At 46.2% G+C, this 26,093-nt stretch overlaps 2 protein-coding genes across 2 annotated transcripts in view; one reads left to right on the top strand and one right to left on the bottom strand.

Moving 5' to 3' along the window:
• ALS2 (ALS2, alsin Rho guanine nucleotide exchange factor) overlaps nt 1-1,346 on the bottom strand; it is a 49,660-nt gene extending 48,314 nt beyond the window's left edge. The window contains exon 1 of the mRNA XM_006017660.3: nt 1,291-1,346. The gene's annotated coding sequence lies outside the window, so the exon portion shown is untranslated. The remainder of the gene's footprint in view (nt 1-1,290) is intronic.
• A 1,333-nt stretch (nt 1,347-2,679) lies between these two features.
• CDK15 (cyclin dependent kinase 15) overlaps nt 2,680-26,093 on the top strand; it is a 97,093-nt gene continuing 73,679 nt past the window's right edge. The window contains exons 1-6 of the mRNA XM_025196700.1: nt 2,680-2,826; nt 7,491-7,616; nt 8,533-8,682; nt 8,857-8,951; nt 10,441-10,520; nt 18,059-18,153. Of these exons, the coding sequence (XP_025052485.1) occupies nt 7,497-7,616; nt 8,533-8,682; nt 8,857-8,951; nt 10,441-10,520; nt 18,059-18,153 (540 nt within the window). The 5' untranslated portion in view covers nt 2,680-2,826; nt 7,491-7,496. The remainder of the gene's footprint in view (nt 2,827-7,490; nt 7,617-8,532; nt 8,683-8,856; nt 8,952-10,440; nt 10,521-18,058; nt 18,154-26,093) is intronic.

Genomic DNA, 26,093 nt, shown 5'->3' with positions numbered 1-26,093 from the left:
TCCAAACAACCCTTAATTAAAAAAAAAAAAAAAAAAAAAAAAAACCCCCCCCCCCCCCCCCCAAACACTACTAAAAGCATCACCTGCTTTCCCACAAGTGCACTGAACTTACCTCTGGGAGATCCACCTCTAATAATAAAAGCCATTACTTTGCAATTTGTGACTTCTATTTTAAAACTACCAACAAGTGTCATGTAGCTCCAGTCATGCTGGATTCTACACAAACAAACATATTAAGCTTCTAGGTATGGGACTGAGAACATCAAGCTTTCAAGTCAGCAAGGCCAGACAGGATGCACACCAGTGTGCTAAAAGAATTTGCTGAATGTATTTTCAGAGCCATTAACTATCCTCTTTGAGAACTCACAGAGGTTGGGTGAGGTCCCAGATAAATGAAAAGGGAAACATAGTGTCCATCTTCAAGAAAGGGAAGACTTAGGACCCGAGCAACTACAGACTACTCAGCCTGACCTTATACCTGGGAAGGTCATGAAGCAGGCCCTCAAAGAATCTACTGTAAAGCATCTTGAGAAGAACAAGGTAATCAGGAACTGCCAGCATAGATTCACAAAGAGCAAGTCAGGCCAACCTGATTTGCTTCAAGGCGATGGGTTCTGTGGATAGGGAGAGCAATAGATGCGATACGCCTTGACTTCAATAGGGCTTTTGACACCGTCTCTCACATTTACAAGCTAGCAAAATACAGACTAGAGTAAAGTACTGCAAGATGGATGCATAACTGGTGGGACTCAATAAGTACTCATCAATGCATCAATATCCAGTTGAGATGAGGTACCAAATCGGGTTCCGTAGAAGTCTGTCCTAGGTCTGGTATTGTTCAATATCTTAATGATTTAAATGATGGGATTGAGTGCATGTTTAGGAAATTGGCAGATTCCACTAAATTGGTTGGCGATGCAAATATTCCAGACGCTAGAGCTAGGATCCAAAATGACCTGAACAGACTGAAAAAAAAAAAAAAAAAAAAAAAATGGTCCATGATCAATTAAATGAAACCAGCAAGGACAAGTGCAAAGTCCTGCACTTCGGAAAGAATAATTGTGTGCACAAATACAGACAGTGGAATGCTTGGTTAGGCTGCTGTACTGTAGAGAAAGACCTGGGGGGGGTTACAGTAGACCACAAGGTGAATACAAACCAACAGTGTGCTCCTATGGCAAAAAAACCCCAAAACAAAACAACAGCTTACTGGGTTACACCAACAGGATTGTCACTTGCAAAGCCAGGGAAGTGATTCTTCTACCCTATTCAACACTGGTGAGGCCTCACCTGGAGAAATGTGTCCAGTTTTGGGCCCCATGCTTCAAGAAGGATGCAGACAGTTGGGAAAGAGCCTAGTTCAGAGCAAAAAGAAAAAACAAAGAGATTAGGGGCCTAGGAGGCAACACTTACAAGGAAAGATTGAAAGAATGAGGATTGTTTAGTCTGCAGAAGAGAAGACTGAAGGAGGATTTGATGTCTACAAATACCTGAACAACAATTACAGAGAGGATGGAGATAAGCCTTTTCCTGTGGCCATACAGGACAGGACTAGGAGCAATGGCTTCAAACTGCAGCAGGGAAAATTTAGGCTGGAAATTAAGAGGACCTTTGCGATTACGAGGGTGGTCAAGCACTACAACAAGCTACCTAGAGACGCTGGAGAATCTCCACCCTCGGCAGTTTTCAAGAGCAGGTTAGACGGACAATTGGCTGAGCTGGTTTTGTTGGGGATAATCCTGTCTTCAGTAGGAGAGCTAGAGATGGCCTTGTGAGGTCCCTTCCAGCCCTGCTTTCCTATGAGCCCAAGTTTATTGAACCCAAGTGGTTAAACAGGCCTCAGATAATAGCCCTCCTTGAACTACCAAATAAACCAAATTCAAAACAGGAACCAACACAGCTTGCAAGGGTGAGTACACCTACTGCCACTCCCAAGACCCATTCCTTTGGTCCATGCTGGTATTCCATCAATTTCCATTTTTTTTAAACTATGCTAGAAAAGCATTTCCCCTTTTAAAAAATAAATTTCACACCTCAAAAATGTAAAGTAAGTTACTTAAGAGGGCTGATGTCATCCATGCCATCACAGGAGCAAAAACAGCAGTAACTCCCTTAGAGATGACTAGGTTGGGTGAGTACACATCACAACTGGCTTAAGGACCCTTACTCTGACGGGAGAGTGGGGAGACAGACATTAGGGCAACAACGCCCAGACACCGGGGCCAAGAGAGCACGGCCAGTTCTTCAAACACCTCACCGACCCCAGCACACCTTTATCAGCGCCCATGGGCAACAGAGTGGGGACGAAGTGGTGGGCACAGCCAGCTCGGCAGGGAGCAGAAAGCAGAGCAGCAGGAAGGAGACGAGGCAGGCAGGGAGGAGGACGAGGCTCCCTCCTTCCCAGCCCTGCACGGAGCTGAGGGGGGCAGGGAGATCAACCTGGCCCCAGGCGGGTCATGCAGGGACAGGGCCCGTAGAAAAGCGCCAGGGCAGGGCAGGGCAGGAGGATCCCAGGGACGCGCACCCGCCCACCCTCTGCTCTCCCCCTGCAGTCACGCTGCCAGCCCTGCGCAAAGCGGGAAAGCAACCCGGGGGGGAAGTGGGGACACGCCGGGGGCTGCGGGCGGGGGGATGGGAGGTAGGCAGCGCGGCGCGGGCTCCCAGTCACGTGACCCGTCCGCGGGTCCTGGGGCTCCGATCAGCTGATTCACGGCTGGGGCGCGGGGCGGGGCCTGCAGGGTGAAGGGGCGGGGCTTGATTTAAAGAGGCCGCAGCGCGAGGGTTGGGCTGAGCCGGCGGACGGGCTCCCGCGGGGGACAAACTAGTGTAAGGAGCGGAGCTGAGCTAGGGTGTCAGGGCAAGGAGAGGGGGGAGAGGTCGACCATTAGCAGCGTCCCCCGCTGCCAGCCCCGCAGGTGCAGAGCGGCGCCCCCGGGCCGCCCGCCCGCTGCAAAGCGGCAAGGAGCCACCCCTGCCCCCAGCAGGGTGTCAGACACATCCGGGACTCCTGCTTGCCCCCCTGCACCCCATCTCCTCCACGTGGGCTCCGCCGGCTCCGCGCCCCGCAGCGCCGCTGAGGAACTCTGGCATTTTGCGGGTGCAGAGCACGGAGCCGGTGTGGATCCCGTAGCCCCCGGCGCGGCCCAGCCGCCTCCTCGCTTGAGCGGGCGCGGCAGACTGAGGCCAAGACAAGGAGGAGGCGCGGGCTCCGCAGCGGCTCCCTGCCCTGCCTCAGGCAGCGGTGCTGTACAAGGTAGCTGAGCCTTGCCTGTTGGCGGCACGGGCAACCCCTCGACTGGAGGATGAGCCCTACCCCCGGCTCGTGGGCAGGTCTTGAGGTGGGTGAAGAGCCCAGTCCTCGAGCCACGGATCCGTCCGCAGAAGTCGCCGGTCTTTCAGCGAAGAAGCGACTCCTCCTTTTCCCTCCTCTGCTCGCTTCTCTGCTTTGAGGGCGAGCGGCTTTACCTCGAAACCGGCTGCTGCCTGGTTGTGGTGGTGGTGGCACCGTTGGTGTCGCTTGGCAGCCAGCTCCTCCCAGCTCTCGATGTTGGCATCTGTTTCCATTTAAACCTCTGTTTCAACCAGTGGCCATCAGTGTTTTGAGGGGCAGGCTGCAATGCCCAGCTCAGGTGCAAACAGGCCTGCCTGGTGCTGCTGCCACCCTTGCTTCTTCCTGACACTGCCTCTCCCTGCTGTCCAGCCTCAGCATGGCATAGGGAAGCACCCAGCTGACCAGTTGCAACAAGGCACAGGACAGCACCTGGCCGCCATCACCAAAGCCCCAGCTCTGCGAGCTGGATCCAATGGCTCTGCAGGCCAAATATGGCCTGTGGGTCACAGGCTGCTTGACTCGGGTGGCCATCACAGAGGATATTCCGGTTTCTGCTACTCTGTCCTCTATTGATACGAAACCCCCAATGCCTTTATGCCCTCCCCTTCAAGAAAAAAATAGAGGACATAAAGTTGTGTCCAGTTTCATGTCAATAGAGGACAACCGAACTGTCCTCTGATGGCCACCCTATGCTTGACCCCTGGCTGCAATCAAAATCAGGGTGGTGTGAGCACATAAATTGAACGTTTCTAATTCCCACCCAGTAGAGGGGCAGGTTTACATATGTACACTTGCCACTTCATTATCTAATGTCTTTATTTATTAGATTTATATACTGCCTGTCCTAGTCCCCAGGAAAGGCTCAAGGCCGTTTACAATGAACGGCAAGATAAATGATAAAAACAGATAAAATATAAACCATAAAATTAAAAAGAAAAGAAACACTTAATATTGGGTGTGTCACAACATATAACAAATGCTAAAAAGCAGTCAGGAACAAAACCTTTTCCTTCCTATTATTAAAACCTGAATCGGTGCCCGTATTTTTAAGATTAGGCGTGTGTTGTGAGGTTCAGATAGCTGTGGCTTCAATCTTACCTACTCTCACTACTTGATGGGAAAGCTCACAATCTTTGATTTGATTCTTAAAGCCTCAGCTCCTGGGGTCACATGATCATACGACTACTAGAGCTTTCTTTAAAATAAAAAAAAAGTATGTTTCTAGCCCTCAGGATGGCAGAGAAGAACTCAAGATGGGAAGAGTTCATAAAGGCTCAAAAACCCACAGGGAAATAAAAATAATCCAAAATATACAATTTTTATACCACTATAAGAAGGGGTTTATTGCACTGGAATTGCACTGTGCAGCAGCTCCTTTAATCTTTGTCTTTTCGCAATGAGTCCTTTTCCTTTCCCCACCCCCTATTCCCCCTGCTGCTGATTGGCCGAGGGGCCCTGGAGACCCCACCACTTGCTGCTGATTGGGCAGGAGGCAAAAACTGCAGCATATTTAAAACTGGTTTTTGGCCCCCAACCAATCAGGAGTCAGTGAGCAACAGGGCTGCCAGGGCCCCTCTGTCAATTAGTGGCGGGTGCATAGTGGAAAGAGATTAAAAGAGCCACTGTGCAGTGCACTTCTGGCACAATCTAGGTAAATCCCTGACTATAAGGTTCATATCTTGCATCCCAATTTCATCCCTGGTCCTCCCACTGCTATGGCATACTGTGTTTTTTCACATCTAGATTGGCCTGGCTGCTTACATGTGCATTCTCCACTGCTCCAGCATCATCTGGATCAGAGGTCCACTGTGTTTAAAAGTGGATTCGCTTAAGTAGATACCTGACACCAGCTCACAATACAATTACATCCAAAATCTTTCATGTTTTTTGCATAGTTCCATCAAGATTGGTATGCTCCAGGGATACATGCTGGTGCTATGCCAAAGCTAAGGAAGTACAGAATTACACAAACATGAAAGAAAAAACAAGAGATGTGCTAACATTTCCAGACTATGTGTATGCCAAAGCTGTGGACAAATGGGATGTACGGGGATGGGGAGGAAGGGAGGATTTACCACCCAAGAGTGCAGATCAGCTGATCCATTGTGATTGTTTTGTCTGTCACTCATATGCCACAGTAAGAGAAGGGAAACCTCAGCAATTCACCCCAGAATTAAGCACATGATCAACTATGGTAGCTTAACTTTACCTACAGAGAGAACACGTATAACACTTAGAGTAGATTCACATGAACAGCGGTCTGCCCCACCCTCTTAAGGCAGTATAATTGTTTTGTTTAACATCTCTCCCAAGTATATAATTGTGCCAGAGACTCAACAGCACAGCTCCATGCCCAGGGAAGCTGCATGGCACATGGGGTAGCACCGGCTGCTGCCATGCCAATAGCAGCAGCGCAATCAGTTGCTGCTTTTGAATCCCCCCACAAAGAGGGTGCCTGGGGCTGCTGCCCTGATTGCCCGCCCCCCTCCGTTATGCTACTGAACTAGGCTAATAATAATATCATCAAAATAATCCTTGCCCCTCATACATTTTCTGGACCATTGCAGTTCCAGCAACACTACAAACCTACTCCAAAGAAAAGAAGGAAATGACCAAAAAATGGGATGGGAGGTATTAGCAATAAATTGCTCACTGGAGACCTGTTTGGGTTTGGCTGGGAAGTACCTCCCTGTCTTCCAAGCACTGTAATTTCTTATGCTGTATCTTTTCCCTTGTTGGGGCCATGTACTCCAGGGGAGTTATAACAGAAGTAGGGCTACTACAACTCCCTGATCAATGGGACAAAGGAATAACTCTTGTGCTTCTTTTTGATAAACAAACCCCTTTCAACACTGAATTAGGGGAAGAGGGTTACTTCGACTCCATGGATTGAAGTCAAAGGAAGATTTCATATAATGAATTCAAATAAACATGACAATTTTGAAGCTTCAGTCAGGAATCATAGGATAGGATCATAGAATTATAAGAAAGTAGGGCAGGAAGTGACCTCTTGAGATCATCTAGTTCTGCCCCCTGCACAGAGGAGGATCATCACTGATTAAAACCAGCCCAGCCAAGTGTCTGTCTAACCTATTCTTGAATATTTCCAGGGACAGAGGTTCCAAAACTTCCCTAGGTAACCTGTTCCAATGTTTGACCTCCCTCATAATGAGAAAGTTGTTCCTAATCTTCAACCTAAATTTCCTCTGCTGTAGTTTGAAGCCATTGCTCCTAGTCCTGTCCCCTACAGTCACAGATAAAGTTGTAGGGATCTAATTCCAGTGAAGAGTACATGTAGCAGAGTCTCGCTCTACCATTTCCCTCTCTTCCTTTTCTGGCCCCAAAGCACTCATGACATACTCATTCCTTCCTCTTATAGTGGATCAAAGAGGATGATTGGCACAGGAGGCAGCACTGGTGTTGACACAGCCATCACAGCCATTGATCTCTGGCCAATGTAAGGCTAGCGTACACTGCCTTTGCAATATATAATTGATTGAATCTATTCTGAGCTGGATTCATTGATCTGCTAGCACTGCTTTGCACCGTTGTCCAGAATATATTCCATGAATCACAGCTTTTCTCTGTCCTTCAGAAACAACTAAACAAAGACATATAGCGCCCAAAGCTTTCTGCATACTATGGCTAAAAAATGTAAATGTGCAGAAGGGAGGAAATTCAAGCTAAGGGTTTTTGCTACAACCATAATTCACCACCTCACTCATATACCTTAGAATAAAACCTACTGATATACGAGGCAATACAAACCAATACATATGTGAAGGGAGGCCAAGAACCGTTAAGTAAGAAATATAACTTCCTATTTGTTGGTAAGTAACACTGAGTTAAAACAACATTGTGTGAGCAGAAGATTTTTGAGGGGTTGGTGTGGGTATTTTTTTCTCCTTGGTTTGTACATAAAATATTGGTAGTTTTTAGAAGATACTAAGCCAAGTTCATTGTAGTCAGTGGAGTTACACCAGGGATGAATTTGGGTCATTGGGTTTTAGATTTATGGAGAAAAAATGCTGAAATCATGAGACTGCTTGAGACAGATCTCATGTGAGTCACATGAACGCTGTTACTACAGACGTTTGGTGAAAAAGCAGCAAAGAGGCAAGAGAGACATACAATCTACTGTTTTTTCAACTGAATTTAGGAGAACATGGGGGAAATTCTGTGTATAAAAGCTCGGAAACCAGGATGCTGCGGTTGCTGCTCAGAGAGAGAGGGCCCTCAACACCACCAGGAGCCCCAGCATGTGGAAGTGGAGTCTACATTGGAGGTATTCAGTATCCCAAACAGCATTTCAGCAGTTAGGTCAATTAAGCATCTTAGAGTCTTCAGTGAAACTTTCCACTGAAAACATAGAGAAAGCTTCCAGCTATTTCACCGTTAGGCTTGTGGATACCCTACTGAGAGAAGAATTATAATCACCCCCTGTTTAAGGATACAATTAATTCCCTCAGCGTGATGATCTGAGAAGACAGGTCCCACACCAGCAATTTCTGTTACAAGGAAGAACTGAAAAATAGGGGAGGGGGGAGGGCAAAAGATCTACAGTTTGCTGCAGGAGGCATTATGACATGGATCAGAAATTCTGTTACATCCGGATTAAATAGTAATACAGGCAGGACATGCTAGGAGGCTGAATTTCACTGATAACTATTATTGTCATTGAATATTTGTAGGGTTCTATAACTTCTTGTGGTGTTTTATAGCAATAGAATAACAGTGGGCCAAATACAGGCATGGTGATAAAACTGTCTCAGTATGAAGGGGAACTAAAGGGGAAACAAGGAGCAGAAAGTGTAAAATGGGACTCCTTTCAGTCTCACCTCTGATTTTACCTTATAGTCCCTGTTCCACACAGATTACAAGCTAGAAAGAAGATGAAATCATGGGGAAGAAAGTCTAATATGGATGTCACCAAAAACATGTAATATCGGTTGAAATGATACCAAGCGTTGAAGGCAGCCCAGTTCCAGATATATTCTTAAATATCATCTATAGTATGTACAAAGGTTGTAGCAGTTGCTCCCATTATGCCTATACAGAGAGCCATGAATATGGGAGAGGAGATGGAAATATAACCAAGAGCTGAGAATCACAGAAATCAAGATGAAAGGAAAAAATAGCATCAATAGTAAGAGAGAGGTTGCCTTGTTTTATTCTTGATTTAGTTTGCTTTTTTCCCACAGCTCACAGGTCTAAACAAAGTGCCACATTCTGTGACTTCATTCCCATCACCATGGTTCCACACACTCCAGGTAGAGAGGTCTCGGAAAAAGAGTCGGCGAAGTAACAGTGATCCTTTCCAGGAGAGAAAGTTCATGGAGAGACACCAATGGGTGAGTGCACAGTATACATGGAGTCAAAGGGAAGATATTTATCCTGAGCTCAATATTCCCATGAATCATGATCTGATTACTAAGAGTTATGTACAGAATGGATGTTATGCATCAGCCTCTATTTTAGCTGAAAAAAGAAACATCTAAAAATATACATTTTCCTCATCTAAGCAGAGACGAGGCCTCCCATTTGGAACTGCCACATCCTATCTGCATCTTGAGAAGCTCTGCGAAGGTTCTTATTCTACAGTTTACAAAGGGATCAGCAGGTGAGCAAGTTCCACAGTAAGCTTCCCTCTACTTCCTCATTAATTTTATCCAGTTACCAGAATGCAAGGAATTAATTCAAAATTAGATTCTGAGTGGGTGCATCTACACATGGCTTTACTGTGAAGCTGGCTAATTAACTCCACAGTAAAGCATCACCATCTACATGTGCACCGGTATTAGGGTGCAGTAAATTAATTAACTCTGCCATAAGATGGTACTGTTGGGGACAGTGGGCACATCTACACATGCATTAATGAACCATAATTACAGTGCATTAAGTTTAGTACCTGTAATAACAGGTACTTAACTTCATGTGTGGTAATCAGTGCTACTGTGCAGTAGCATCAGCGTATATCTTTTAAGTTACTCTAATTTGCAGGAGACTAATTCTATTGCACATTAGCGCATTAGCAGGGCTTTAGCTGTGATACACTGATGTGCAGTAGAATTAATCTACTGCACTTTTAGCGTTTCTTGTAGATTTGCCTACTATTATCTTATGACAGAGTAATTAACTGTGATCAAATGCTTGTGTGGATGGTGACCACTGGGTACAAATCGCGCCCGGTCAGCCCAGCCAGCCAGAGCCAGACCCCCAGCTCCTGTCAGCTCCTCTGCTGCCCAATGCCCCCTCTAGAGCCTGGGGCTGACACTGCCATGTTCCCTGCCAGCCCAGGGCTGCTCTACCCTGACTCTAATTGCTATGGCCCCAGGAGCACTTGTAGACATTGCACCCAGGAATAAAATAAAAATTTTATTCTCCCTTTACCGAGTTATACGGTGGATATTTTTGAAGAGTCTCTTACCCCCAAAAATACTCACAGAATTTTTTTTCTATGATTAAGTCCTCAGAAGGTCTCTTTGTACTGCCAGTCCTGTGCAAAGTGACCATAAAGCTGTTCCAAAGGAGTAGCAGTGGATTCTCTTGGCATGAGGAAATACTTGCATAGTGTAAACCTGGTTGAGTCCTTTGTATTAGGGCATCTTCAGGTTGCCTTGGTTTTGGCCTATAGGGAAAACAGAGTGGGAATACAGTGCATTCTACTGATACCCAACCAGCAGAATTGTTCTTAGGGGTCTATTCTACACTAGTTATAGCAGCCATATTGCTAGTCTGTTTTATGCCAGGGCTCATTTAGTCACGAATCTAACTAGGGTTAGAAACCTCTTCTGAGCTTAAATTTGATGGAGTTTGGAACTGAGCCCTAAAAACCTTATCAGAAAAGTGCTGAATAATCCCAAAAACAAGCGTGTGTAGGGCCAGGATAGATACCTTTGCACAAAACTGCCTTCTGCCATTGACTTTGATAATTGAACAAACACATTCACAACTAACTTGGGTAACTTGATTACCACACATGAAGTTAATAACCTGTTATTACAGGTACTAAACTTATCTCTGCACAGCACTGTGCCATGTAGACTTATCCTTAGACACTCATGAGCATCTTTTGAGTCAGTTTATGTCATTTCATTCTGTCCCTGTAGAATCAATGGCCAATTGGTGGCTCTGAAAGTTATCAGTCTGGAAACAGAGGAGGGAGTGCCTGTTACAGCCATTCGGGAAGGTAAGAAAGATACATCTAATACAAACATTGGGGAAGCATGTATCTCATTTTCCAAGACCTCTTATTTTAATCTCAAAAGCTCTGTATGTGTCAATGTCTTAACTCCCTTTTTTTCCTTGCCTGCCAGATTCTCATGGCTACACTTTAAAATGATCATTTTTGTAAATCTGTTTGGCACTGATGGTTTTAGGAAAGAAAAGTTTGGTCTTGTGACTAGCATTGGGTGAAGACTCAGGGAAACAGAGTTTCATTCCTGGCTCTGCCATAAATTTTCTATTTGATCTTAAGCAAAATGTTTAATCTTTCTGTATCTCAGTTCTCTGTAATGGAGATAACACCACCGGCTTTAAAACATCTTAATCTAGCTTGTCTACTTAGACTTAAAGCTTTCTAAGGCAGCAGGAGTTCCTTGCTAGGTTTTCGTATAGTGTCAAGTATGAGGGGAGCCCCAGTTTCAGTTAAGGGCTCCAGATGCTGCAGAAATACAAATCATAAATAATAATACATGTAGATAATTTGAAACTTCTATTGACATAAAAAACATGATGGGACAATAAATCTGTAATAATAATACAATAGCACCTAGCATTTTGAATGAAGCTAGGTTGATCTTAACAAGAGCGATAGTATTACTAGCCATTTTCCCCTCTGGGAAACTGAGGTACAGGCAGACTGTTTTCTCCAAAGCTACATACTAAAGTTAGTGGCAGGGCTGAGGTGATAACCATATGCTCTGAGCACTGAATCACATTGCCTATGGGGAAAATAATATGTGATCATGTAATGAAAGCATATATCACAATGCATGTGAACAAGGCAGGTGGTTTTGCAAGTGCTGTGTTCATGCACTGTAGTTTTTGTAATATGTGTAATAAATTATATATTAGGCATGATCCCGCTTGAAGTGCTATGGGAAGCTGGTTGAAGGTGTTGAAGACGGTGCCATGTGCTACCCTTCTCCCCAGAAGAGAGAGCAGAGTTGAGCCAAATGTTGCACATACATTGGAACAAAAAAGCACATGCTGTACCCTGTTAATGAAAGGGTACAGTAGTAGCTGGGACTGTGTGTAGTTCCCCAAGCATTTTGGAAGTGTTATCTCATAGCTCCTCCTAACTTGACCTGTGTTGACAAGCAGGCAAAGCCACAATTTAGCTAAGATTTAACTAGTTCAAACATTTGTTTTCTATTCAGTGTTGGTACAGTAACACTATTATTACCATAACACCTATAAGCAACAGCCATGGAGTAGAAGAAGGCAGCCAACCCATGGCATGTGTGCCACAACTGACATGGACAACCTCTATGTGAGTCACAAAGCAGACTTGGCAGAGAACAGGGAGACACGGCAACAGATAGGACATGGAGCAGGAAACAGAACAACAGAGCAGGCAGGGGGCAGAAAGCAAAGCAACAAATTATGCAGAGGAAGGGGATCAGACTGGCACTTTGGAGTGGGTGTGGGGCTTATTTTGTGGCACACCTGCCAAAAAAGGTTGGTCACCAGTTAACAAGGACACCATAGTGCTCAGCTCTGTACAGAAATCTGCCACAGTAATCTGCAAATGCAAACTAGAGCTGCCCTTCATAGGCCCTGCCTTTGGGACCTCATGATATGGGTGTCCCAGAGTGCTACTTTTCTATATGATGGCTGATATCAGCATCCTCTGAAATTTGGGCATGGTTTTTCATAGACTTTCATAGACATTTGGGCTGGGAGGGACCCCAGAGGATCATCGAGTCCAGCCCCCATGGTGACCAAGGTCTTCACACAACTGGCATTTAGTTAAGTTTACCATTTCAACATGGGATGAGATGCTTTTCCTGAGAACTCACACAGCACTGAGCAAAATGTCTACAGCCTTTTTAATTTCTTAGCTTTGTGTCTGTGCTTAAGTTTCCGATTTTCTCTTTTACAGGTTTACATGCCCCTGCAGACATAACTTCCAAAACTGTCTGTTTAATCTGCCATTTGGCTGCTACTTTAGCCTGCTCTGATACCCCAAGGAGCCATAATCCAGTTTCTTTCTTATGCTGAAAACAATGGAGGGGGAAATATGCAACCTTTGTGCCTGCCTCTTGTCTAGTATGAAAAACATCTATAAATGAAAGGGGTCAGGACTTCCCACATCTATATTTTCCACTTAGTATTGAATTTCAAAGCTGGGGTTGATTTTGTCAGCACTCAGGTCAGTGGGATGCAAGCAGGGACCAGATATCCCAGAACTCACAGAACAGGCCTAGAAGACAGAAGGAGGTCTGAATTGTGGTCTGTTTACCATGGCTAAATCCAGAGTAACTTTGCAGAAGTCAGTGGGGGCGGCCTCTGATTTATACTGTGTAAATAAGATAAGAATCAGCATGGAGACTTTAACCTGATTATGAGGGAAAGCAGAGAGTGGTGTTTAAATGTCCTGTATTATATGGGGGTGCAGATGCTCAAATCCTGTGGGGTTTTTGCTAGACAGTTACCCCCAAAACCTATCAGTACAATAAGCTTAAGAAGGGGATCCTCCCACCTGTACTTATTTAAATCTCTGGTGCTAATTTTGTGCTCAAAAGATCAGGTCACACTAATTGAAGGTGAGCACCTAATTGAGGCACCCTAATAAAAGCACTGACAGCCATAACTTTCATTTACTTTAATAGAAACTGGTGGTGCTCCTAAGCTGAATCTATTTTAGATAAATCTTTTGTGTTACACTGAGCTTTGTGACAGCTCACAGCTTAAATTTACAAAGTAAGTCAATAGCACAAGTGTCATTGAACGAAACTGTAGATTTATTGAAATGTTGCATTCTGTTACCTTGGAGGAGTGGCCAGTGACCATCAGCCTAGAGCCCCTTCATCCTGGAGAGCCTCAAAAGAATTTAAAAGATTTAAGGCCAGCCCCAGTAGGGGGAAGCAAGGATACACCATTAGAGGGGCAACTCTCAGAAGCACAGTGTCTAACTCAGATACAGTACATCTGACTTTCTTCTTTACTAAGGACCCTTTGTGCTCCTCCCTTACTACAAGATAGCTGTTACTTACTGGATCTGGCCAGCTGGAAATTCCTCCATGGTATGGGAATTTCTGGATAGCATAGAGTTATTGCAGGGGTGGGCAGGCCCTGGAGAAGGGCCTAGAAGCGGGGATCCACCTGCTGCTGCTACTGTCCCCAGTTAATCCCAGTACCCTGTGCAGCTTCTCCTTCAAGCTACTCCCTCAAAAGTGGGGCAGGAGTAGCCCTGGAACTCCTCCCACCTCTGGTTCAGACAGGGACAGCAGCAGTGGTGGATTGATTCCTCCCTTCCCCTTCCTACACTGATTCCCTGCCTGGCTTCCTAGATGTTCCTGCCAATCTGGAGGCTTAAACTGTGAGGAGTGGCTCAGCCAGGGATAGTGGTGGTGGCTGAGTCCCCCACTTCCTGCACCTGCTTCCTGTCTGGTCCACTCAGCTGTCCTCTGCCAGCCGGGCAGGGGGAACCTCACTGTGCTATACAGTGGAAGGAAGGTTGCAACTGCACCATCACTTTCTCCCGCCCCAGATCCACCTGCAAAGCATGCATAAAGGATGTGGTCAGAGCATTTCTACTGGGTCCATAGGCAGGCAGTTATCATGTAGAGAACATCTGTGCTGTTCTGTTATACCAGTTGATAGAAGAAATCTCTGATGCCTGAAGGCCACATTTACTGACCTCCTGGACTTCCACATTGAGCACCGTTCAATTGGTTGTCATTTTTAGCACTTACACGCAGATTGTGATCCTATTTCATTTGCAGTGTTCACATGGCTGCTGATCATCTGCAGTAGGCTGCACTTTAGCAGAGCGGGTACGCAGCTCTTTACATGCATATGTGAGTGTAAATCCTGAAATTGTGGTCAGACAAAATCCAGGGGAATAAAGACAATGTTTTGATCCAATAGTCTAGTGAGTAGAGTGCCTGTCCAGGAAGCAGGTGACTTAGGTTTTAGGTTCCCCTCACACAAAGGAATCTACATCCTTTCAACTTCCTAGCTCAGTACTCTATCAACTAGGCCTTATTGGGCATTTTTCAGGCCCCTCTCCAACCCTCTAATATTTATTGGATAAAGAAAAGTGGGAGATTTTTTGCCCTAGACAGATCAAGGGTCTAGGTTCAAATGCATGGCCCCCTCCTTTCCACTACAGTAGCTCTCTCAGTGACCCACATACCTCCTAACTTGTTCTCTTCTTCCTGGCACCACATATCTCCTTCTGTTTCCTGCCCAATGGGCAAGTATGAAGGGGTAAGCTAGAGATGTGACCAGATAATGCATCGTGACTTGAACACTGTGCTGGGAAGTCAGAGAGATACATAGGTTCAAATTCCCTCTGTGTAAGTGGGACCTAGAACCCGGGTGAGTACACCCCCACCCCCAACTCAACTACTGGGCCAAAAGATGAGAGGGATTTCCTTCTCTGGGATCCAGTACCCCCGTCACAGATTTTTGCCTGGCTACTACTCTGGAACTTGCCCTTGTCTGGCCAGAGTGTAACCAACTGCACATGCTCTGTAGCCATGTTATGTATCCATACTGCTCATGCAATACGATCACAAACCGTGCAAGTGCCAAAAATGGAATTTAAGTGGCTGCCCAACTGCCATTCAAGTACAGAAAATGAAATAGGACTCTGCCCAAGCTGTTGAATTTTTATGCATTTTCTTCCCTACTCTGCCGTTACAGGCCAGGCACAACCTAGATCTTAGAATATAAAGACGTAACAAGCTTGTTTTATAGGGGTTCATCAGAACATCTCAAAGTAAGTTACTCAAGGAACTAAAGCCATAAGCCAGACATTTTCACTTACCTTACCTGGCTACCAGCTTACAGAGTTAACTTCTTTGCCCATATGTTTTTGGTTTTAAATAGCTATTTCCCCCCCATCCGATGCCTCTCCCAAGCTGGAATGCAGAGCGTTCTATAAAAAGCCAAATGTGCTTTATGATTCTGGTGACTGAGTCACTTCACTTTTTAGGTCAGAACTTGTCTTTTAGGGTGTGTTGGTAAAGTGTCTTGCAAAATGGAATTCTGATCTTGATTGCAGAACTGGACACTGCTATAATATTACTAATAAGCATCAACCGCTTTGAGCTCAACTTTCTTCCTGGGAAATTGCCTTTCTGTTAGTGCTCGATGGATCCTGCCCTAATGTGAGAAATGCTGAAGCATGCCAAGAGGAAAAACAGTTGAGTCCAGGGACTGGACAACTGCAGTAATTCTGCCCAATAGTGAGGCAAAAATATTGAAATGCTGAGGTTGTGTAAATATTAATGTAATAACTTCACCCTCAACTAATCAGAGAGCACTCTATAGCAGGGACGAATAATTATTTCAGCTGGAGGGCCGCTTAATGGGTTTTGGTGAGCTGTCCAGGGCTACATGGGTAGCCCTGCCCGCTGTTTGCAATACTGGGACCAGAAGTCCTGCCCCCTAATCCTCGCCACCAGAAGTCTCTCCCATTGCCCCTCCCCCAATACTCCTTTTGGGAGGGGGGGTTGCCATCTTAAAACCAGAATAAAACAAATCATACACTAAAAGTCAAACACCTATTATAATATATTTTAATTTTATTATAAAAAATATTTTTGTCATGATTTGTGTTTGCATCCTGTATATGTAGGTGACTGTATAATAACCCAAAAATAAAGTCTTACTCTTGTGTATTATGTGGAGGGGTGTGAGGTGTGGGGTATGTGTGTGTGTATGGTGAGATGTGGGGGGGGGGATGTATGTGTGTGTGCGCATATGTGGTGAGGTGTGGGGGTATGTATGGGGCGTACTGTGAGGGGGTGTGGCTATGTGTGGTGGGGCATAGGGTATGTTGGGGTATGTGTATATATCAGTTAGGGTTGTGGGGGCAGGGTGTGGGACTGTAAGGTTTGTGGGGTGTGAGGGAGGGTGGGGGGGTGTGGGGACCCCCCCACACTCTCTCACATGGTGTGAAGCCCCTGCTGCAGGCAGCAGCAGCAGACAGGGGGGGCTTAGGGGGCTCATGCCCAGTGCAGGCGCTGGCACCCAGTGGGGCGCAGCTCTGGCCAGCACTACATGTGGTGGGGAAGAAGGAGGAGTTCAGCCTACCCAGGCCATTTCTATCATGAGAGCTCCATGCCATGCACCTGCACCTCCCACACTCACACTGGGGGAAGCCCTGCACTGAACTCTACAGGGAAGTAGGGGATGGGGCTCCCTTCACTCTTGGCAGAGTCCAGGGACCCGGGCAGGAGTGGGCAGGTAAGGCAGCTGGCTCCAGCATGGGGCTTCCCCCAGTGCAAGTGTGGGAGCTGCAGGCATGCAGCCTGGAGACCTTGTGATAGAGGCGGGCCAAGCAGGTTGAGCTCCTTGCCCATGCGTGCAGCGCTGGCAAGAGCCGCGCCCTGCCAGGTGCCAGGACCTGCACCAGGCACGAGTATCCTGAGTGCCCCCGCCTGCTGTTGCTACTGGCAATGGGGGCTGTGTGCCATGTGGGGGAGTGTGTGGAGTGTCCCCACAGCCACCACCCTCCCTCACACCCAAACCCTGCCCAGCTGAGCTCCATGCTCCCACCACCCTCCTGGGTGCGGGCTCCGCATTGCTCTCTGTGCTTCCACCCAGGTGCAGTTCCACTGCCCCTGCCCCCACTGCTTCCCTACCTGCTGCCCAGAGTGAGCTGGACACCTGGGAAGGCAAGCAGGTTCCCATGGGGGCAGCTGCAGCAGGGGCAGCAGCAGCCCCCAGCTGAGGCAGGGGCAGCAGCAGCCCCTCCCGGAAGCTGCTACTGGCTGGGCCAGACCCTTCCGCCCATGAGGGTGGGAGCGAGGCTTAATAGGATATGTTGGGGAGGGTGTATGCATGGGCACCTCACTCCCACCCTCATGGGCAGAAGGGCTGGGTGGGGTACAATTCATTGGTGGGCCGGATGAAAGTGCCTGGCAGGCCAGATGCAACCTGCGGGCCATATTTTGCCCACCCCTGCTCTAGAGCCCTAAGCTGTATATATACTTATACATATACTTACATATATACATATGCATATACTTTTAAAAAATAATAGCAGAGGGCTAAATATGGTGTTGTGTCCACACCATCTTATGTTGGCAGAAATCCCATGTACAGTCCCATTGACATTGGCAGGATGGAAAGTGACTACAAACTCCCTTCTGTGGGATTGTTGCCAAGGGCCAACCTAGCCCAAAACTTGTCCGATAACTTGCAGGTGTTGGCTGGGAAGGGACAGAATGTGTAGAATGTGTAGTGACCTTCTTGTCTCTTCGTGCTAGTTGCAATGGTTTCTAAATTTGTTGCCTCCCTGAAGAAAATCACAAGTGAGATCCAGAGGTGACAATGTTTAGAGAGAAATCTTCCTTGCAGTACCAGGGGTCAGACTGGTGCAGGATGGTATTGTTTCCAATTCACTGATCCAGCTTCAGTGGATCTAGCCCAACAGCGTTTTCAGACAGCTGGATTGATGGAGTCATGCGCATCCCAGGACATTAACATGCTACTTCAACTCCCCTGGTAGCTCTTAAGTTGATTTCCTCCTTTATATTTTCTTAGCTTCCCTTCTCAAGCATTTGAAACATGCCAACATTGTGGTCCTGCATGACATTTTCCAGACAACAGAGACTCTGACATTTGTCTTTGAATATATGGTGAGTTGTTCTTTCTCTAGCCTGTCACAAAGAATTAGGCAGAGACTTGGAGATCAATTTTGTTAATTGTTTTAGCGTTATAAAGCTTTTATAATGGAGGAAGGTGTCATGAACAATTTCAGTACAGTGACTGGTACTGGTATTGGTTTTTCTCTGAATCTCCTGCCTTCCAGCTCTATAGCTTTGTTCCTCCCACTTTTCTCTCCCCTTAGTGACAGTCAGTACTACGCCTTATCTGAATTACTCTGGCAAAAATTGATTTCCTTCATTGCTATCATCACAATTTGATGAGAAACCTGTTGTTGAGCAATAAATTTCTCTTATTGCTGGTCCTTCTAATGTCAGTTTATATGAGTAAAAAATCAATCCACCAAACAAGCAAGCAGGAAAATAAATGAAAATATGATTTTCTTCTACTGCCATTTTCTGAAAAAGCTTTGAAATCCAAAAATGTTTAATGTTGTCAACTAATGGCTCAACATTCTGAGCACCTGGGATGAGTCAGCAAGCAGACAAGAGCCCAGATTTAGCTTAATACTTAATAGCTGCACACATGCTGAACTTTAAGCATATTTTAAAACCTGCATGGATTAAGGCTAGCAGTATATAGGCTCACTGCCCTCCAATGCAAACATGACAGGTGGGCTGGACCGGAAGTCCCGTCCCCTTTGTCCCACCCCATCCCCCATATATGGTGTGTGGCATCACTAGCCACACCCCCTGACCCCAGTCGTGTGGTGTGATGTCACCAGCCCTGCCCCTGACCCCAATCACGTGGTGTGTGACATCACCAACCCCGCCCCCACTCCTAGTCACATGGTCTGTCATCAGCAACTCCGTCCCCACCCCCAGTCACGTGGTGTGTGACATCAGCAACTCCGCCCCCACCCTCAGTCACGTGGTGTGTGATGCCACCACCACATGGTCCATGACATCAGAAGGACAGCCCATGCAGACCCCCAAAGCCCAACCCCTCATGCTGCAAGACCCTCCCTAGACCACATGGTACAGTTATGACCTATCAGGTCCCAGACTGCTCTAGCCCCCAGGTAGCTCTATGGGGTGGCAGTGGTGGTGGTGTGACCCCTCTGACAACCTGCCCCCACCACCCCTGACCAATTGGTGGGGGTTTCAGAGGCCTCGGACCTCCCAAGAATGACCAATTGGAACGAGTAGAGGGGGTGGGATTTAGGCTGCAAGCCCACCAGGTCTAGCTGCTTTCCCAGCTGTTTGTCTGAGACCGTGCTCAGACATGGGGGGCAGACATGGAGGAGATTCAGGAGCATGAGATGGATGCCAAGTCTACCAAAACAAGACCAGGGACCGTGACAGAACTTGAGCAGTCCGTATCAGAACCGCCTATGGAGAGTGTGGACAACTCTGTCTCAAGGGACTCTGCTGAGGTAACTAATTTAGCTGATTTTTGTGGGGGTGATTTTCTTGTAACTGTCTGGGCCTGTGTTAATAACAATGTTTTTGCAGGTAGATGACACCTTCATAGAGAGCTTTCAAAACATGCACAATGGTACCCCGCTGAAAGTAAAGGTCTTTTGCGTGAACTGTTTTTGTTTGTGTCCAAAAGAGCAGTTCGAGACCAAAGACTGATGCAACACTTTTGTCCAAAGACAATGACCGTTAACCCCGGCTTTGAGCCTGTGGAAATTACTGAGCAGGGCTACGAGCCCATGGAAGTCACAGAGCAGGGCTACGAGCCCATAGAGGTCACTGAGCAGGGGTGTACTTGGGGGCTATTTTCAAATAAAAAAGTATCCCACCCCCCTGTTCAGAAGAAGGTTTCTTGCGTGACCTGGTTTTGAACAACTGTTCAAGATGAGGCTGAAGACCTCGTTAATGTTGTATTTCTTACCTGCTTAATAAACCTTGTTTTACCACGGTTTAAATTTGTCCTCAAGCGTTTGAATGCACTACAAGGGTGTTAGTGTGGGGTGGGTGTGGGGCAGTGGTTACCAGACATGTCTACACAGGAGGCTATGTTAAAGGAAATTTATTACTCGCTCCCGGCCGGGAGCGGGCAGTTTTGCGGGTGTGAACACGCTTTTTGAAGCCGCCAAAAGGCAGAATAAGGTTCTGAACAGAAGCAGGGTGGCCGCCTGGCTTTCAGATCAGGATGCTTACACCCTACACAAACTGGCGAGAAGACATTTTAAAAGAAACAAGACTGTTGTTTCAGATATTGATGTGCAACAGCAGGCAGATTTGGTGGATATGCAGCAGTTTTCCAAGCACAATTGTGGGGTTATGTTAATCTTAACAGTGATAGACATATTATCAAAGTATTCCTGGGCCGTGGGTCTAAAAAACAAGTCAGGCAGTGAAATAGCTCAGGCCTTTAAAACCATTTTTACAGAGGCCGCATACCTCAAAAATTACAGACTGATTGAGGGAAAGAATTTTTAAATAAGTCTTTAAGCAAACTGTTAAAACAGTATAATGTTCGCCATTTTGTGATGAACAGTGAAGTGAAATCGGCAGTGGTAGAGAGATTTAACAGAACATTAAAATCAAAGATGTGGAGGTATTTTAAAGCCCGCAACACCTTTTGTTACATTGATGTGTTACCAGAGTTTATAAAGAGTTACAACCACAGTTTTCATAGAACTATCCGCACCAGGCCTGTTGACGTGAACTTCTCAAACTCTCCACAGGTGTGGAAAACCATGTATGGGGACTATTTCAAAATAAAACCAGTAGCACCCGTGTTTAGAAAAGGAGACCATGTGAGGGTGTCTAGGACCAAAGGGAGGTTTGAAAAAGGTTATGAACAAACAGTCACCGATGAGATTTTCATAGTGGATGAAGTCCTTAGACGCAGGCAAATGCCTGTATACCACCTAAAAGATTACGAAGATGAACCTATCGAGGGTTCTTTTTACCCTGAAGAACTACAAAAAGTGAACCCCAAACAGGACAGAGTTTACAGGGTTGAAAAAGTTCTAGCAACGAAAGGAAAGGGAAGAAGCGGTTGTTGGTGAAATGGTTGGGATGGCCAGCTAAATTTAACAGCTGGGTGGAAGCCTCCCAAGTTTGTAACATATAGGGGTACCTCAGTCAGAAGGCCAAGATGTGTGATGGCGGCTTTTACATCACTTTGCCCAGCAACGCTTGCGCAAGGATTTTTCCACAGAACACCAGCTTGAACTTTACCATACAGCTGGTTAAACCTCTGGATCTGCTTGGGAACTGGGAGATAGGGTTAGCAGAAATACAATACCCGCACAACTGGAACAACATCAACGAAGACACCCCTTTCAAAATCATTTCTGGGACTAAAAAATGGGGGTATCTGCTGCTTCAGGGGTATTATACAACCATCACAGAGTTACTGGATCTTATGAACAATACAATTACCACCCACCCTGCTTCACCCAAATTAGTTATGCACTATGACCAAGTGATTGGAAAAGTGAGACTTAAATCCAAAGATAACTCTTATGGTTCTTATACGCATGGTGAGCTAGCCTATATTTTGGGAATGCTACCCAGGGCCTCTGTTAAAAAAACCACCCTACCCAGCTGATATTACCAGTGGGTTCAATTCACTGTATGTCTACATGGACATTGTGGAACATCAGCTTGTCAGGGACTTTTCGGTTTCTTTGCTACTCTGCATACCTACCCGTGGGAGCAACAAGTTTGTCACTATCATATACGACAAGCGGAATTATGTCCCCATTAGTCAGCATCACATCGACACAATCAGCATTGAAATAAAGATGGATCAGAACAAACACGTCTCATTTTGCTTTGGTAAGGTGATTGTTAAGCTTCAGCTACACCCCCAGAAGACTTTGAGATTTTAAAATAAGTAAAAGCACGATGGTGATGGTAAAAAACTATGGGGACCCTAACTTGTACAGAAATTATTATAAAGCCCAGGCCAGGTATGGTCTCCCCGGATATCAGGGGGTGCCCGTGATGTACAGGCTGGTGTGGGAGGCATATTTCGCAGCCTCTTTAGAAAAGCTGTTCCGTTTTTGAGAAGGAATCTGGAGATTATTAAGCCCCACGCTAAAAATGCGGCACAAAACATAGCCAAAGAGGTGATCAGTCACATCTCCCAAGCTGTCCTGGATAAAGTGGTCAAGCCAGCAAAGCAGGAGGGATCCAGCCTCATGTATATTCAAAGAAAGAGCCTTAAAAGATGACAGATGCACCAGACTCCGGACGTGCAGGACCCCCTCAACCCCTTAAAAAGAAGAGAGTAAGTCGATGGGGCTGCCACACATGAAAAACCAAGCAGCAGCCTGGGAAAATGAAGGGGCGCTCTCCTGGAGGAAACAGAAATATATTTTAACTGCCATGGCATTTGTTCACTGCGGTTCTGAAGAATGCGCCAAATCCGAACTGGATGTGTTCCAAATAGCCCCTACACAGTCTGGCATTGAGAAAAGCCTGTATGTTGAGATCCCCCCCACTCTCGGCTATTACCAAGTCCAGCCCCCTTAACTTTTTCATAGCGGGAATGGCAAAGATTACATGGACTTGAACAACACGCTGCTGCACCTTTGCTGCAAGATTGTACAAAGTGATGGAACTGATCTTGATGCCGGGGCAGCAGTGGGGCTGGTGAATTACCTGCTAGCCTCTGTCTTCAGTCAGCTGGATGTCGCTCTGGGAGATCGTCTCATAAGCCAGAGCATCAACTGTTACCCTTACCGAGCCTTCATTGAATCGGTTCTCAACTACAGCAATGATACCCTCACCACCCAATTTTCTGCCGGCCTGTTTTACAAAGATACCCCCGGGCATCATGAAATGGTTGCGCAGGATGGCGATAATCACGGGTTTCAGAGACAGGCAAACCTGACAGACTGGAGCAAAAAGATAGAGCTGCTTGGTCATCTCCATAGTGATTTGTTTTTTCAAGAAAAACTGTTGCTGAATGGCATGGATGTGAAAATTAAACTGACATGCAGCAAAGATGCCTTCTGCTTGATGGGCACTGCAGTGGCTGGCCAATGTAAACTAAAAATCACATCTGTCTCATTTTTTGTGAAAAAAGTGAAGGTAGCCCTGGGTGTCCAACTGGGCCACGCGGAGGACTTGCTTACAGCCAACGCTAAAATACTCGTATACCGCATGGGTATGAAAGTGTTTAGCATCCCTGCCGGCAGCCAAGTCAGCAACCAGGACAATCTGTTTCTGGGGCAGTTGCCCAAACTCACCGTCATCAGGTTCGTGGATAACAATGCCTTTAGCGGGAATTATGCTAAGAACCCCTTTAACTTTAAACATTACAATATTAATTTTGTGGCCCTCTACGTCGATGGAGAACAAACCCTGACAAAGCCCCTACAACCAGATTTTGAGAACGGTAACTGCGTGAGAGAATACATGCAGCTGGTACAGACAGCTGGTAAACATATGAAAGACCGGGTCCTGATCATCAACCGTGAGGCGTTTGCTCTGGCGTACACCTTATTTGCCTTTGACCGTCTCCTGACCAGGAGCGTGCTGATCGTTATTCACTGATTAAAACCGGGAACCCGAGAGCAGAAATACGCTTTGCTGTGGCTTTGTCCACCATGGTTAACATGATCATGTATGGGGTCTTTGACAATGTCACAGAAATAAATCAGAGGAGAAACATCCTGTTTGACTACATGTAAAGATGGACACCGAACAGCTCGCCAGGGTTTTATCCTCAGACCCTTATGCCAAAGAAACCTTCTTAGACGTTTTCCCTTGCAACTGGCTTCCTAAGACTCGACTGTCTCAAAGGCCCCTGAGCTTGGTGATCAACATGCACCTGCACAATCAACCTGGAGAACACTGGTTGGCTGTTTACCTGGAGGATCGGAACTGCGGAGAATTTTTCAACTCGTACGGTCACCCTGCAAACAGCGCTCTCTTTCCTCAGGGTAATCCCTTTGACCTTCAAGCAAACGTTTCCCCTGGACAACTTGTACCCATAGGTTTTCGGACCAGCCAACACAAACTCTGTGATGTGTTCATCTGGTGGGATTTCGCTGGTGGACTCGCCTAAATAATCACCTAGTGGGGGATTCCAATCTTCCTCGCGGTTCACAAATATCACAGAATCTGTGTCTTGCACCGGTCTTGCAAGCTGTCTAACAGCTCATACAACTCTAAGCGTGCATAAGCGGTGGTGAAACAAGCTATAAAGATGTTTGTGTTACCCAAGAGCATGTAACACTCTTTGGCATGCTTCGAACACACGCAGGCTGCCTCGTCACCAATAAAGTCGCAATATGAAATTTCGTAGGCGGGAAAAAAGAGGTAGCCATAGAATTCTTCGGGGTCTCTCACGATGCTGGTGCTGGGCAAGTTGGTTCTCTGACCAAATTTACCCACAAAGAATTTAGAAACAATTTTGCTATTTGGCACTCTGTGGAGTTGGGTTTGATATGCTCTGGGCGTAAGGTCACGCCTTCTTTTTGCAAGACATTGGCCACGTATCTCTCTTGTTTTTCTTGGTCGGTACACCAGGCGGGGTAGCCCGAGGCTTCCTACTTCTGTCGGAGGTGCATTTTTATGTACCATGAAAAAAGGGTGCTAGACCTCTCAGCAAAATGCCAGACTTCATAGATTTGAGCTACTCTGTACCCCTTGGCGATAGCTTTATTCAATTCTGGTGTGCACCACGTGCCCAGGAGGGCCCTCTCTTCAACAGTGTGGTTGCACTTTTGCTATCTTGTTTCTGCGCAGAGGCGGCACAGCGTGAACATAAGTTTCCCGTTCACCCTGATGGGTAGCACAGGGAAAAAAAGGTTTTGCGGTGGGTACAGCTTCACCCTGGCTAGTCCAAAATAGCTTGACAGGGGTTGGAAATTGTCATGAATGATTTCAGGGTGTCCGGTTGAGTATTTCTTCATTTTGTTTATGAAGGGGTAAAGACTGGCAAAATCGTAATAGTGTATTTGTTCACCGGATTTAGTTTGGTAATAGAGACAGATGCCATTAGTTCTCCCCACAAAAAGAGCGTCCCTAGTCACCAATGGAGAAGGCAGCGGGGTTCTGCTTAAAAAATCTGTCAGCTCCCCATCTGTTTCTAGCAGAGCCCTCCATTCGTGCTCCCAAATGGTCCTAATGATAAACCCCTCTCTCTTGAGATAATTGATCTTGTGCAATGCCTGGTAATACAGAAACCCGAAGGTAGTCCCCGTCAATGGGTTCTGGTCTTTCTCATTGTAGCAAGTGACACAACCATGGAAAAAACATCCGTTAAATTCAAACGCGTAGCCGTCTAAAAAATAGGGGCCTACCTGAAATTCCCCACCCTGTAAGGCATATCGAATTTGAATATTTTCTTTCTCTGAAATGTACATTAGCCACTGGATAGATGGGGTTGAAAACCTCTTTTTCTGTCTGTGATAGTTGTCCGGGGGGGAGAAGCGCTATGATCCGCAGTTCCAAAAACATAAACCTGTACATGGCCATGCAGACGGAGGCCAGCGTGATGTACAGCAAAGAAAGGATCTATGCAGCGTACTACATTTTGGAGTTCAGCATCTACTTTCACTCGGTCTACCCGCCGTGTCATTTTCATAATCTCATCCCTGTAGAGGCAGCAGGCCTCTTTCAAAATTTTTACGACCTGCTGGCAATAATAGGCCAGCTCCTTTTGCATGTCAAAGGTCTTATCGTGGTTATTCTGATACCATTCTAAAAACTGTCCTTTCTCACCAGACATCATATTTTCAATGCCGTAGTACTCCATCTTTGGGAGAGGCCCCGCATAATTTTGGTTTTGTGCCGTGTTAAAAAAAATGTGGGAAATAAGCTTTGCAGCCTTTAAAACCCATTGCCTATGGAAGCCTGCTAGGCCGTAGTACTCCATCTTTGGGAGAGGCCCCGCATAATTTTGGTTTTGTGCCGTGTTAAAAAAAATGTGGGAAATAAGCTTTGCAGCCTTTAAAACCCATTGCCTATGGAAGCCTGCTAGGTTTCATTGGCAA

The sequence above is a fragment of the Alligator sinensis genome, unplaced genomic scaffold, assembly GCF_000455745.1.
Source record: "Alligator sinensis unplaced genomic scaffold, ASM45574v1 scaffold755_2, whole genome shotgun sequence".
NCBI classification, from domain to species: domain Eukaryota; kingdom Metazoa; phylum Chordata; order Crocodylia; family Alligatoridae; genus Alligator; species Alligator sinensis.
The sequence above is the reverse complement of the archived record's forward strand: the minus strand, read 5'-3'. Positions and strand labels throughout refer to the sequence as shown.